We start from the raw sequence: 15,560 nt of genomic DNA, 5'->3' as shown, positions 1-15,560 counted from the left end.
GCAAATAACAAGAGGGGAAATAAGTGTTTTAAACTACAATTAAAAGGTTAAAACATGGTTGTAACTAAAATTCTTCAAATGTTTGAACACGGGTTACCAAGGCACTCAATTATTTAAAGACTGTGGTTAGATGGGTTAAATTAAAGAACCTGGAGAGTCTGTTCCGCAGCTGCCTACATGTCAGACTGACTCAGAAATTCTGACTCAGAAATTCTGAGTAGCGAAGCCCCCACATCGCTACCTCCCTGCCACCCAGTGCTCTGACACCAGCCATCTCAGAAAAACAATCTGTCGCCCACGGGCCAGCTCCAGCAGATGCACCTCGCAGTGGGAGGGGGGGCGGGTGCGGATGAGCTAAGCCGTTCTGCACCCCCAAACAGCAGGGAAGGGTGCTGCTGTGTGGATCCACAATCTGTCACCCACTGCTACTCCCATCCCACCCTCCCCTCCATGGCAGAGCAGCTGATGTTTGAAAATCCATCCAACAAAGTTGGAAGAAAGAAAAAAACCTAAAATTTTAAGAGAATTGGGAAGTAGAAAAAAGCAAATTTCTGCTAGTAGTTGGTGGGTCGTGACCTAAAGCGACATTTGCTCTTTCAGCAAGTCTGGTAGTGGAACACCTGTTATTTGTAATCTGAATGAGGCTAAAAAGACATGTCTGGCTCCTGAACTTGCCTGTCTAGATTTTCTCTTTCGCTTCACTCAGAACCGTGTTTTGTGCGTTGGCTTGTGTTAGTCGTCTATACCCGGATGTCCGGGCTGTGTACCATTGACCCAGTGGTGGTGGAGTGCATGTCCTCGGAGTGTCCTCTGTCTGTCTTCAGTGTCCCAGTTTCTACACAAGCCCAGCGAAGGGCAGCAGCATCTCACAGGAGCAATTCCCTCATAACCAGCACTGGCTTGGGGAATGGAGCTGGGAAACCAAATTGTCATCAATGACGTCAGACTGAATTAATACTATTAAAAAGTCCAACTCTGGAAGATGGAAACACTAGGGGTTGGAGAATCCAAAAGAGAGAAGGGAGGAAGGAGGGCCAGGATGGAAAAACTACCCATCAGGTACTATGGTCACTATTTGAGTGGTAAGTTCATGAGAAGCCCAAGCCTCATCATTACGCAACACACCCACGTAACAGACCTGCACACATACCTCCAAACCTAAATTTAAAGTCGGCCAGGGGTGTTGGCTCACGCCTAAAATCCCAGCACTTTGGGAGGCCGAGGTGGGCGGATCACCGGAGGTCAGGAGTTTGAGACCATCCTGACCAACATGGTGAAACCCCATCCCTACTAAAAATACAAAAATTAGCCAGGCATGGTGGTGGGCATCTGTAATCCCAGCTACTCAGGAGGCTGAGGCAGGAGAATCACTTGAAAGGTCTTGTCAGGGAGGTGGAGGTTACAGTGAGCTGAGATCACACCACTGCACTCCCGCCTAGGCTATAGAGCAAGACTGTGTCTCAAAAAAAATAAAAAATTAAAAAAGCCCAGCCTAATGTAGTGAAAAGTGAGAATCTTGAATTATTTTCAGGCAAAGTGTTTATGTTTGGAGATGCTGAATGACCTTACATAGACTTAAGTGAATGTGGGGATCGGAAGTGTGAAATCATTGAACTGGGGATTGGTTGCCTGGGTTCTCTTCAGACAGAAATTCATTGTGGATTTCTCTAGATCTCCGTTGCTTCATCTATACAATGTAAAGGATAAGAAAGACCCTCTCCTAGCTCTAACATTCTATGATCCTAGGTCTTTGGAATCTTTACTGAGTATATCCCTCCTGTACCCCCATGATGTAGGAATGAATTTAAAAAATATTGTAAAGGAATAATCACTGAAATAAAAAAGCCCACAGCGAGCTGGGGAGACTCTACTGAAACATAAAAGTCCCAGAAAGCTGCAGAGGGTGTAGAGACCTAACTGTTGAATTGTATGGGACTCCTGGTAACATGTGTTGGACTCTGACAGGGAGATGGCTAAAGTGGTCGGGGAAGCTTTATGGAGGAGGTGCACAGAGATAAACCGAAGCAGCACGGGTAAGGTTACGTAGAGCAGTGCCAGGGGAAGACGGCTGTTAAGGAAAGGGACATATGCTCGGCACACGCATCCAGAAGTGGAAGGCAACATCGCCTTAGAGAGACCGTGAAGGTGCCAGCCTCTCAGAGCCAAAGCTCCCTGCTGGCACAGCAGCGGGCGACAGGCACTGAAGGTGGAGGTGAGATGTGGGAAGCAGATCTGCCACTTGAGTCGGTAGGCACTGGGGAGCCACTGTAGGCTCCTGGTCCCGCACCATGATAAATAGCCTGTCCTGCAGCCTGGCTTAAAACGGAAAGCCGGAGTTAGGCAACAGAGCACCGAGGCTTTTGCAGGCATTCAAACAAAAGCACAGAAGAAGAGATAGCACTGACCAGAGGAATGCCAGGGTATGACGATCCGTAGTCACAGGGATGAAGGAAAGCCATGGGCAGAGCTTGTCATGGACAGCTCCAAGGTGGACATAAATGGAAACTTATTGGTCTTGGGGGATGATGGGAAGAGGGAGACGGCCCTGGGCGACCACACCAAGAATTTCACAACCCAAGCCCGACTAGAAAGCCTGGGTGAGTAGCAAAGCTGTTGCTGTATGTAGGAGTGTAAGTTTTTTCTGGGTGTGTATGTATCAGGGGATATAGAGGTAACAACGCCCAGTTCTGTGTCTCTTCACCTCCCTATACCTGTGTGGGCCAGCCAGACCCCAGACATTGGGTGTGCTTCTGAGAGGGGTACAACGAGGAGCTGGTTCCACTGTCCAGATTCCCACAGATTGAGCCATGAAATGATGAGTCAGCTCTCAACTGTGTACCTGTAGGATGCTCCTTGTAATTACTGTGTCAGTTAGTTACAAATGGGTACTTCTAAATAGTTTTGAAAGGGTTTGAGTAGTTCTTCCAATTGTGTTTATACTGTTAATTGGCTTTAAATAAATTATTTTTTATTGGAGCAAAACCTCGACATCAGTTCAGTTCCTAAGTCACTAAGTTGTAACTTAACTAAGCTTTAGTTTACTCTCATTGTTAAAAGAAACAGGCATTATAAGTACAATTCTTTGCATTTTGTAATCATTCAAGATAACTTCTTAGTACATTGGCCTCAGATTAAGGATGTCTGGCTTCTCTTTAATCTCTTAGTATTTTCATTTCTGCTCTAAGGCACCCAATATTAAAAGTCCATTCTTGGAAGTTGGGATGACAGAACTACTATATGAAAACTCAGACATGCTTTGAAAAAAATGAACTGCTTAGTGCAGACCTTTGATTCTGTTTTCTTCCTCCTCAGACATGATTTTTTTTTTTAACCATGCACAGAATCACACTTGCAAAGTCTTCTTTTCCTTCTTGTTACTCTATTTAGAAGCTGTGAACTCAAGAAGTAGGTCCCATATTGAACCTACATGTGCACAGGTGCTTCTTTTAGCCAAGGCATTTCCACAATCACAATCACAATCACGCCGACATCTGGAGATACACAGATATGTGGATGGTATGTGGAAATGTGTGAAAAGCAAAGCCAGATTGATCAGACTTTCAATCTCTTAATAACCTGTCATCTAAGCTCTGAGGGTCCACGCTGGCTCCCTCTCCAGGTCATGTTGGTCACGTGCACTTTCAGAGCCGTGAGAGCACCGTAGAAACTTGATACATAGCTCGCTTGCAGCAGAAGAGAAGTAGATATTAGCATTTCCAAAACAGCTACTTAAAACAATTATAGAAGGTTGAATATTAGCCCTATAATAATGTCACCCTTCTGTTCTTACATGTTCTGACAAGGAAAAGACCACACCTCACCTCTGGCTCACAAAATTGTGCATCATCCACTGTCTATTTTATTTATACCTATGTGGCTAACTCAAATAGGCATGATGGTTACACTGTTATCATCGTGTTTCTTTTTGCCACCAGGTTCAGGGTTCTGACAACATCAGGATATGCCCATGAGAGGTTGCCACTCGCTGAGCCCCTAATGTCTGTTTAACTGTGGGGGAAGAAAGAATCACTGCTCTGAGGCACAGAGTTTAATTAGGCCTGCTTCTTTATGTTTCTCTTTAATGATAGGATTTTAAGCTCAATAGTTATCAGCTCAAAAGCACAAAATGTTCATTCTCATTTGTGCCCCGAGACATTGAAGAGTGTGCAGGAGGTGAGCTCGCCATTAATCTGACTGAGTTCCTCCCTGCTTGCAGACATGATGGTTTTGAAAGCAGCTCTGCCCTCTGGCAGTGCACTGAAGTTACCTTCACTCATCATTTCTACTCTGCAAGTCTAAAAAGGTGGCATGTGTCAGGGTACACAGGGAGACAATTCATTCATTTTCAAGTGTTTCCATCCTCCACTCATTTCCTCATCGTGCTGAGCTAGAATTTAGCTGTGTGTTCCTGAAGAAATGTGCTCACTGTTTGCACGCATTAGCTTTGTTCCACGTGCTGATAGATTCCGCTTTTTTCTAAGCAGGTGATTTTCCTTTTACCATTAAATGCAGAGGTAGGGGGAGGTGTTTCATCCAGAAATGTCCCTGACTGAGACTGTCTTCTAGGTTGGTCCTCTTTGGCTCGAGCAGAGGGAACCACTGCATTAGGCTGGACAGAGGTCAGAAGGTTGAATATTCGCCCTATTCATTCAACCTGGCTGTAGCCTTGAATGCCAACAGCAGTTGCCCAAGTTGCCATCCAAAAATACCCCTCCCGTTCCCTGTTCCACATGCACGACGTTGTGCTTATTGGAACAGGAAAATAGTGCATTGTCTTCTGCTAAGTGGGACTACGACATTCGACTGAAAAGCTTCTGAGCGTGGGCTAATATGTGTGCTCTGTCCACTCAGTTCAGGGAACTCTCATTGTATTCCCAAGGGCTGCTTCTGAAGTTAATGATTTCTTTGATGACGGATTCTGCAGGCATTCACTTCAACATTGTTGCCCTGTTTTCTACTCTTTTTTTTCCCTGAAAGTCTGAGCTTTAATTTGAAGCTAATAAGTTTTGACATGCAAGCAACCAAATTACTGGATAGAGCAAAGAGAATGTTTTATTAGTAATTTTGACCAGAGAGGATGATAAGGTCAATTAATGGACTAATGAACCTCCAGGTTCATTTTTTCTAATTCTACCTGGACTGGATTTCTGTTTCTCTTTTTTTTTTAAAAAGCTGCCAACAGTTCTTGTCAGGATTCAGTGTAGATGCTGCTGCTGACTGTCCTGGTGGTGGTTTGACCTCTGCTGTGTAGGCTTCACAAGGGGCTCTGGTTCAGTGATTACGCTAATTGCTACCGCTTGGTGACCACATACTGTGTGCTGCACGCTGGATGTGACCTTTTTGTCCTTCCCTTCATTGCTGCTACTGCTGTCTAGTCGCTGTTCTTAGAGGTCCTGGCCGTTCTTCCTGAGGATCGTGGGTCTGTGCCTCTTTTCACAAGGAGTGCAGCTTCCTGATGGAAAACTCTGCTTTCTTTGTCCTCCCGCTGTTCTTCCTCATCAGGTTCATTAGCAGTTCAGCTGTCAGACCTTAGTGTTTTGGGGCATCCCATCTGTCAGGCAGTCTTTTCATGTAAAGACGTTGAGAAGGAGAGCACCCTCTCTGTTCCCAGAAATGTTCTGAAACCCGTTTTCCCAGTGTCTTGTCTCTGCCTGCAGCTCCAGACCAGAGCTTCCTCCTTGGCCCTTACAAAGATAAGGTTCATTTTTGTTGACGGGTTTGCTTCTGTGTGCCATTTCAGTGATAACCATGTTGATTTTTTGTGAGTTAATCGTATGAAAATAGTAGTGAGAGCCTGGGGAACCATGGGGTGGAGAAGAGGAGGTTACGAGCAATATTGGTTTCTTTTGTGACCCTGAGAAATCTATCCCATACTAGATGGATTTGTCATTTGTCTTCTTCTGACAGGTATGAAATTGCCAAAGTATGTGAAAGAAACACCACATTTTTAGAAGAAAGCTCTGTTAGAGTATGTATTACGGGGTTCTTCTGCAGAGCATTTTCATGTAGGTTAGCATGTTAAAATAAGCTAGATTAACATAATGGTCTTTGGAAATGTTGATAGCTGGATGAACTTAATGTTGTTTTTCTGAGGGATTCAAAGAATATTCTTGAATCTGAGAATATGTGATTTTGCTTACACTCCTAAACCACCAGTTTTGTAAGGTGAAATTTGCAGTCCTGTTATCAAATAGGCCTATCTCTTTAGAAAAATAAAGTTGTGGTGTTAATTTGTCTAAAATGTGGATTAATACCCTGTAAAATGCTGGATTTATTTAGTGTTTAGGGTCACTTTGAAAGGAAACAGGCTTTGGTATAGCAGTTTCCAGTGTCTAAAATTCCATGTTTTGTTTCATTTTGGGAGGGATAGTTTTTGGTTGTTGTTTGGGGCTGAAGGAGAAGATTTTAAAGGAAGAGATAGAAACAGCACATGATATAAGAAGAAAACGTTAAGCCTCATTAATGGTCGGTGTTAGGGGAAAACCATCTTAGCCTTTAGTATAAGGAGGGGGTAGAATTAACATAGTCACACATCCACAACAAAGCACAAGTTTATTTACTCATTTATTAATAGCTGGGTACAAAATATTGTGAAGACAGATGCTTGGCAAAGACAATGATTAAGATAAGAAGGAGACTATGAGAAATAGACAAACACAAAAAGAATATTTACATTTTGGGCTGGGCGCTGTGGCTCACGCTTATAATCCCAGCACTTTGGGAGGCCAAGGCGGGAGGATAATGAGGTCAGGAGTTCGAGACCAGTCTGCCCAATACAGTGAAAACCTGTCTCTACTAAAAATACAAAAATTAGCTGGGTGTGGTGGCTGGTGCCTGTAATCCCAGCTACTCAGGAGGCTGAGACAGGAGAATCGCTTGAACCCAGGAGGTGGAGGTAGCAGTGAGCCGAGATTGTGCCACTGCACTCCAGCCTTGGCGGCAGAGCAAAACTCCATCTAAAAAAAAAATTTACATTTTGGTATCGCTTTTCAGGTTCTTAAGCTGCTTTAACAAACATCACTTTTTTTGGTAGTTAAAACGTTTATATGTGGACAGCAGGGCAGACACTAATGATCCCTGTTTCATAGATGTGAAATCTGAAGCCAGAAAATGTATGAATAAGTGGCTGTTTAATGTGCAGCAGTTGGAAGTGGCAGTCCAAGTACTCAAACTCGAGTGCTCAGACAGTCCGGGATGGAGGCTGTTGGAGAGAGTCAGCGAGGTTGAGGGCAGAGTATTTAGCAAAGCAGGGCTCGTGGGATTGTTATGCCCACCAGACGCCCTACAACAGTGACTTTTGCTTTATTAAGTGCCCTGGTTATTCTTTAGTAATAAGGGTCACTAGGGAAATTTCTGTTGCTAATGATCATGCACTTACACTTCCTTAGAATCGCTTAATGAAAAGCTGAAGGAAAAGCAAGATCATCTCTTGGGAGCAGACAGAAGCCTGATCAAGTTTTTCAATTTGCCAGTATGTCCTGCTGAGGAATCTGAGTCTGAAGTGGTCATTATGTCCAGACAGAACACTTCATCAAAGAAATGTTGTTTCTTTTCACAGTTAGATTGATATATTATAACCCTCATTCGTAGTCAAGGCTGCTTCTACTCCTTGCCTCAACTCCAAAGGAAAGAAGGGTGTTTACGTATAAATAGTTTTCTATTAGACAACCTATGGACTGCTTAGGGTAATTCTTTAAAATAAAATTCTCCTCATAGCTAAAACTGTAAATATCCAAATGTTTTTTCCTTTTGGAAACAACTTCAAGATTCTGTTAACAGCAGTTATCAATTTGTGAATGGAAAAATTATCATCTTTTTCACATAAATGTTTTACGTATGTACTTGGTTAAATGAGAAATATGTCTGAGAGTATAGTCACTCATAGCACAATAAATAATGATATTTAACTAGAAAATAAAAGCCATATTTAGTGTTTATTCAGGTCATACATATATTTTGAGTTCCACTGTGAACTTGTCTCTGCTAGGCTTGAAATATACTAATAAACAGCAGACAGTCTTTGTCGAAAGGCAACTTGGAGTCTGCCTCCAAGACCATCACATTTTTGTTGCTTTTCGTGCTTTTGAATTGTTGAAAAAAATGAAAGCTTTAAACCAATAGGACGGCACAGCTATATAAATTTTTTATTTGAAATTGTAATACTTCTTTACTTATGATTTGGTTAATAACATGTTAATAAGCCAATATTTTCTCTTTGTTAAAAACTAAGCTATGAATTTGCTTTTGCCAAATGAAATTTATTCAGTAATTTGCTGATTCATTTATTCATACTCGGGCAGAATATTTTGAGGGCACCTACTGTGTGCCACACATGTTTTTAGATGCTGAGAAACATCAGGGAACAGCATAGACCAAAATTCCTGCCATGTCTTATCTATTCTAGAATGGAGGGATGACAATAATAGAAATAAATGAAAAGCATAAAATATTTTACATAAAATAAGTGTTAAGGAAAAATAAAATACAGCAGTGAAGGGTGATACAAGATTTGCATCGAAGAGAACGTTGATATTTTGCATACAGTGACTTGAGTAGGCTTCTGTGTATAGACAACCTGAAGCTGGTGTGTAAGCCAGCTTTAGGGATAATTGGGGAAAGACCATTCAGGCCATGGGGGCAGCCATGTGCGAAGGCCGTGAGCCTCTAGTATGAGCTAAGAGGCCTGTGTGGCTGGAGCTAAATGAACAGTGGGGATCCTAGCAGATGAGGTTAGAGAAGTGGCGGAGTCAGATCATATAGGACCTTGTGGAACCTGATAAGGACGTTAGGTTTTGTTGTAAGCAAGTGAGGTGGAGAGCCACCGGAAGATGTGTAGTTGAGAAGTAACATGATATCCTTGCTTTCTTAGGGTCACTGTGGCTGCTGTTTATGGGAGGCTGGGGCTGATCACGGAGACCAGCTGGGAAGCTATTACTGTAATCCTCAGAGGGATCTCGGCGGCTTGGGCTATGACAGAAGAGTGAGAATGGATGGATTCTGAGTGTCATTTAATGGCAGAGCTAGTAAGATTTGCTGGTGGATTGGAAATGAGTGAAAGAAAAAGAACGAGACATACGTGAGACTGCAGGCTTTTGGCTGGAGCAACAGTGAGATGAAGATGCCACTGACTGAGAGGAGCTAAACCCCAGTAGAAGCAAGTTAGGAGGTGATGAAAAAAATCCAGGAGCTCAGCTGTGGACGTGTGAAGTTTAGATGCCTGCGTGATGGCCAAGTGGAGATAGAGAGGAAGTGGCTGGGTGTGTAGGTCTGGGCTCCCTCACATTAGACATCTGGAAGGGGAGGAATTAGGTCAGAAGAATGAGGGGTGATTAGTGATGTCGTAGGAAAAACAGGTGATTGTGGTGTCCTGGAGGTTAAGGGATCGTGAGACAGGTGGGGAGGACGTGAAGGCAGCAGGCGGATAAAGGTTCTGCATGTTATCCTGCAAAGGGGCACAGAAGAATGGACAGTAGGTGGCAGGTAAGTGGAGGATCAAGAGATGGTGTTGAAGATGGTGAGATGGAAGAACAGTAATGGTTATGGAAAGAAGGCAGGCTCACTGGGCTGTGTTTTTGAGCTGGTGAATGGGGATAAGACCCCATACCAAGGAGGAGAGCTGGCAGTAGAAACAGGAGAAGATTGGGGTCATTTTTATGGGTGGGAGCTGTGCTGGTGGGTTTTGGTAAGAGCTCATGTCAGTTGGCATCCATTTCCTCAGTAAGGTGAGAATGTAAGGAAAATTAAAGACAAATGGACTTTTAAAAACTCGCTAATATACATAACCAATTTTTCTGCCTGCCTCTCAATTTTCACCATCCTTTCTTTCAAGCTAGACTCTCAAATCCTTCAAATTAGAATTTTCCATTTGGCAGTGCAAGCTTATCTTTTCTTAAAGACAGAACTACCAGCTTTTGATGGAAGCTTTTAGGACTCTGGTGTCTTCCCAAGGACATGACCAGTGATGAAGTTTTAATCTGTGTAAAACCTACAAATTGGAATTCTGCTTTCTGGTGCAATGGAACGTTAGAATGTAATGTCGTTTTGAGAAACTCAGGATTGAGAACAAACCCAATTCAGTCATTGGAGGAGCAAGAAACTCACTTTGTATTTTAAATGGTTCTATTCACTGGGCTGAATAGACATAATATTAAAAACCCTTAAGACCAGTGATTCTCGATGGGTTGTGGAGCGAGAGGGAGAGGCAGTATGAAATCTTACTATTATGGTTAATATTTACAATTTATCATGCAATTAACAGAAATGAATGTCTGACAATGTCCTGGGCTGTGGAAAAATTTTTTAAAAATACAGGGTTATCTTCTGTTTCTGGTATATTTATTTTTGTTATGTTGGTTATCCAAAGGAGGCACTGATTTTAACAGTAAAATATTGGTGTGGATATTCACCTTGGTTAGCTTACATGTCTTAAGTGGTAGAAAAAACAAAGCCAAATAAGTGTCTGATGTGAGATCCTTAAAGCTGGGAGTCCCTGGGAGCTCCTTCTTCCCCGGACTTCAGTATTCCTGCCCTGGACAGTAAGCCCGCCTGAAGCTCTCTCCTGAGGTCCCACAAAGAAAATGGTTAGGGAAAATAATTGAAAATAACTCTTTTTCTTGTTTCTCTTGTTTTTTTGAAGACCAATACCTAAAAAAGAAAAAAAAATAAGAATAAAATTGTCAGCTCAAGAAATGAGGGTTTTGCGGAAGGGAGAATGTGTTTCCTCCCCAGGCCTGATTGGGCTGGGGCACTGCAGAGTAAAGTCTGCTCTGCAGCAGTTTTGTGAAGCAAAGCAGTGACGGACTGTGGAGGCTGCAGAGCAGTGATGGACACGATGACGCCAGCCTCAGAGCCTCCCCTTGAGGAGGCTCCCTGGCCTTTTGGGGCTGAGTGGCCATATTGAACAGGTACAGGGCTGTGGGGAGCCGACTGAGGACACACAGCCTGTGACAAGCACTCCAGCTCTGGGCATCCATGGGCTCGATGACTAAGTGAGGCAATCCATGTGCAGGGAAATGTTTTAAGCCAGGGAGTAATATTTTTGGAAAGGGAGGAACTCATGTGATTCTACTGAGCAGCTTGTTCTTCCTACGTTTGGCTCTGTGGGGCAGTGTGTATGTTTAGAAGTGGCAGATTCATTTTTCCCGCTACCTCAGGGTAAATGTCTGCAAAACAAATAACACTCACTGTTTGGGAAAATTAAAAAATAAGCCTAGGGATGATTAGTTTCCTCTGATCCAAGTCTTTGGAAGTCTTCTCTCCACATTTGTGCACCCATGTGTAGGTCCTAATGCACCCAAAGCACAGATGAATGAACATACAGGGCTTGAGTTTTTCACTCATATGATTCCGAATAGGACAAAGTCCAGAGGGGCTAACACTGACCTCACACAGTGCTGGCGCTCCTCTTTCTTTCTTATAGAGCATATTTTTAACCACTCATTTGGCTCCTAGTATCCTGTTTTGCATTTTTCTATGTTCTTTGCTTTTTGATTCCACAACTATATTTTTCATAAGACAAGAGCATGGATCTAGTCCTGTGTTTCTCTGAAGAATCTCCAACGTTTCAAATTGTTTGATAAATAGTAGACATGTCATGGGTATGTGAATATCAGAACTGAAGTGTCTTCCTGTGGATTTTGATTAGCTATGAGAAGGGTTGATTTTCTGACTTTCATGTTGCCTGGTTGAATCCATTTTTCCCAAAAGCAATACCTTCTTTTTCACTTCAAGTGTCCTTCTCATTTATCCGCCAAGAATATTTAAAGTAGAAGAATCTTAACGTCTGGCAAAGTATTGAACATTATTTGTATCAAATACTTGATTCTCTTTCTCATTAATATTCATAAGGGAGAGAATTGATGTTTCTTAAGCTGTTCAATTAAAAAAAAACATGCAACTGTGAGGCAATTGGCCAACCCATGAACTTGGCATTGTGGTTTGCAGTTTTGCTTGGTTTTGCTTTCGTACTCCTGACATTTATCCAGAGAGCTCATTCCTGTAGAGCAGTACCGAATGCTGGTTCCTTCTTACACACGAGCCCAGTCAGAACACATGGAGGGGACTCCTCTGTGGGGCTCTTCCCCTGCCTGCTTCCTGTTCTGGGCACTTGGTGATCTGGGAATTTGGGACCAATAGAAAAGAAACTGAGGAGGAAAGGCATTGTTGCTATTACTTCGATATTCTCATTTTTCAACTGATGATTTACAAAGGGGACTGTAAGCTTTCTACCCAAAGGGAGATCAAAGGTAAGAATTCTTTACTCCAAATGAGAAAGACTGGAATCCCACCGGGTGTGTGGAAAGCTGCAGTTAAAACCAAATAATCCCAGTTTCAAGAGTTAAATGTTTTTGGTAACATTTGAATAAATTGGAAACATAGTCCTCTGATTTTTTTTTTTTTTTGCACCATAGATAGTTTCTAAAAGGTGTGGAAACACTTATAAGAAATATCAGTTATGCAGTGTTGGTGCCAGTGTGGACTTACTGCTGAGACTGACTTATTGTCAAGTGAGCAGGTGAAGTAATAAAGAAATAATTGGAATTTTTATTGCTAAACGCTAAAGGACTCTCAGGAAACCTAACCTTGCTTTTGACCTACTGATTAGCTTGAATGCAACAGACTCATTATATTCTAATTTCATCTCCATTGAAAGATAAAACAGACTTGGAAGTAATTAATTATAGTTAGATTTTAATGTTCAAGCGAATTGACTTCAAAAGTCATTTTCTTATCATGTGAACTAATTTCCCTGTGATGGAGCTTTGGTAACATTTTACATGTATATTTTTAGTCTTTTAAGTAAGTACTCCTGTAAATTGCTCCGAAAGAAGTGATTTGCTGAGATAGTGTAGAGAATGAAGGTCAGTCTGGCTCTTGTGCTGTAGTTCTGCATTTCTCTCTCTCTTTCTCTTTCTCTCTCTTTTTTTTTTTTCCTTGAGACAGATTCTCGTTGTGTTGCCAAAGCTGGAGTGCAGTGGCTCAATCTCTGCTCACCACAACCTCCCTCTCCTGGGTTCAAGTGATTCTTAGACCTCAGCCTCCCACGTAGCTAAGATTACAGGTTTGCGCCATCACACCTGGCTAATTTTTGTGTTTTTAGTAGAGATGGGGTTTCACCATGTTGGCCAGGTTGGTCTTGAACTCCTGACATCAAGTGATCCACCCACCTTGACCTCCCAAAGTGCTGGGATTATAGGCATGAGCCACTGTGCCCAGCCTGTTGGCTCTGGTTTTCTCAGAGGTGATGCCCGAGGTATTGGTCTAAACTGGCATCTTTCTTAAAATCTAGTGAGTTTATCCTGAGATGATAAGTTTCATCAGCATATAAATGGAAGCATAGACTAGCCAAAAGACTTTCTATGTAGGACACTCTGTAGGTCCTTAGAATATGGTTCTCACCAGGTGTCTTCACTCACGTTCTGCCTGTCGGAAGTCTGAGTCACGATGCAGAATCTTCAGCCAGAGCATTCCACCTCCTGATGAGAGTGCTCCATTCCTCTATATTTTGAGTCTTCTCAAGCTTCATAGGCTTCCACAATCTTGCTCCCTGCAGAGCCCTATGCCAGGGTTTCAGGGTTAGAGAGAAAAATAAGATACAGGTTCAGTAATCAAGCAGCTCCTATCTTAGAGAAACATCTAGGCTGATTATTATAATACAAACGATGTACCAATTAAGATGGCTTGTAGCTGCAGTAAACAAAAATCCCAATTTATAATGGCTTAAATTGATAGGAGGGACATGTAACTGTTCTCACACTATAAGGTCTGGCAGTAAGCAGATGGGGTGTTATATCACCACTCAGCACAGTAGGGTCCCATTGGCACTTCCGCCTTGCCATTCCTTCCTCCTGTGCTGGTGTCAGGGAGAAAATGGAATCTCTCCTCAACCTCCCTAAGTTCATAAGTAGTTGAGACAGATCCCGATAGCAACAGATAAATTAAGAAGAGAAAAACCAGCAAGTTTATTAACACAAGCTGTGCACGTCACATGAGAGAAACCTCATGAATGGTAACTCAAAGCAGTGGCTTAGAGAGCATCTTCAACAAAGAACAATCAATTCAAGGCAAGTGACAAGACAAAGGAAAAGGACTTTGAGTGTCTACAGGGAGCAGCTTCGGCAGAAGACAAATGAATGGCAGGGCAGATAAGATTAGTTAATAAAACTTGTTGATATTGGTTCCTCTGGTGTCGTCTCAAGTTTGATGAGGGTCAAAGCTGTCTTCAGTGGTTAGCCTTGGTGGAGAGGGGGAAGGATACTTCAGGTGTTTGTAAATCATCTGTCTCCCACTTTTAGGCAAACAGAGGGAAGGCAGAGAGCTCCCTTGTACCTTCTTTTTGTTTGTTTGTTTTTGAGATGGAGTCTCACTCTGTTGCCCAGGCTGAAGTGCAGTGGTGAGATCTCAGCTCCCTGCAACCTCTGCCTCCCAGGTTCAAGCAATTCTCCTGCCTCAGCCTCCAGAGTAGGGATTACAGGTATGCGCCACCATGACTGGCTAATTCTTTGCTTTTTAGTAGAGACGGGGTTTCACCACGTTGGCCAGGCTAGCCTCGAACTCCTGACCTCAAGTGATCTGCCTGCCTCAGCCTCCCTAAGTGCTGGGATTACAGGCGTGAGCCATGGTGCCCAGCCGGCATCTTCTTCTTTATTGTCTTCAGATCAGCAATTTTTCCTGACTTTGGGGAGTCATGTTCTTGTCTCTCACTCTAGCTTTGACCTCATGCCAGTCACTCTACCTCATGAGATGCCTGCTCAGCTGCAGATGTTTTATTTGTGACAAAGGCAAGAAGAAACAAAGATTCCCCCAAACCAGCTTCCCTCCAGATTTCCCCTCTATCTCATTAGCCAGAGCTCTGTCATGTGGTCACTGCAAGCTTCCGGGGAGGTGAGGAAAGAAACTGTGTAGTTTTCCTCTGCTCCATGGTAAGGACAGACAGGGGACAAGGGCATGTGAGCACAGACCGACTCTGAGGGGCTTGAAGACAGGTCAGAAAGATGAAAGGGAGTGGCATGTGCAAAATCATGCATGTGTGACTGGGCAGGGGAGGTCTGAGACCACATCCTGGTTCTCTGATGCAGGCGCAGGCAAGCAGTGAGGCTGGGCAGGTGGGCGGGGCTTGTCTGTGAAGGACACCGGGAAGACCTGCGGGATCTGCCCTTTAGCCTGTGGTCGTGGGGGATGGACAGGGCAGGAGAACAACCCAAACTAAGACACAGCAGTGGTGATAGAGAAAAAGCAGTGAATTCAGGAAATGATTCCAAAGTCAGGGGCTCTTGGTGCCATTTTTTTTTTTCTTTTTCTTTTCTTTCTTTCTTTCTTTCTTTTTTTTTTTTTTTTTGAGACAGAGTCTCAATCTGTCACCCAGGCTGGAGTGCAGTGGCACTATCTTGGCTCCAGCTAATTGTGTGTGTGTGTGTGTGTGTGTGTGTGTGTGTGTGTGTGTGTGTGTTTTAGGAGTTTCACTGGATTGGCAAGGCTGGCCTTGAACTTCTGACCTCAGGTGATCCGCCTGTCTCGGCCTTTCCAAGTGCTGGGATTATAGACGTGAGCTGTCGTGCCTG

At 43.2% G+C, this 15,560-nt stretch overlaps 1 protein-coding gene across 2 annotated transcripts in view; it reads left to right on the top strand.

Annotated features, from left to right (window-relative positions):
• KCNK1 (potassium two pore domain channel subfamily K member 1) overlaps positions 1–15,560 on the top strand; it is a 57,982-nt gene that overhangs the window by 13,112 nt on the left and 29,310 nt on the right. The window contains exon 1 of one of the 2 annotated variants that reach the window (XM_032242321.1): positions 1,462–2,597. The exons of the other annotated variant lie outside the window; for it this stretch is intronic. Within the exon in view, the coding sequence (XP_032098212.1) occupies positions 2,423–2,597 (175 nt within the window). The 5' untranslated portion in view covers positions 1,462–2,422. Of the gene's footprint in view, positions 1–1,461; positions 2,598–15,560 lie in introns of those variants that run through there. 2 annotated transcript variants of the gene reach the window in all.

This window comes from Sapajus apella, unplaced genomic scaffold, assembly GCF_009761245.1.
Source record: "Sapajus apella isolate SASKATOON/1434 unplaced genomic scaffold, GSC_monkey_1.0 scaffold49, whole genome shotgun sequence".
Classification (NCBI taxonomy): Eukaryota; Metazoa; Chordata; class Mammalia; order Primates; family Cebidae; genus Sapajus; species Sapajus apella.
The sequence above is the reverse complement of the archived record's forward strand: the minus strand, read 5'-3'. Positions and strand labels throughout refer to the sequence as shown.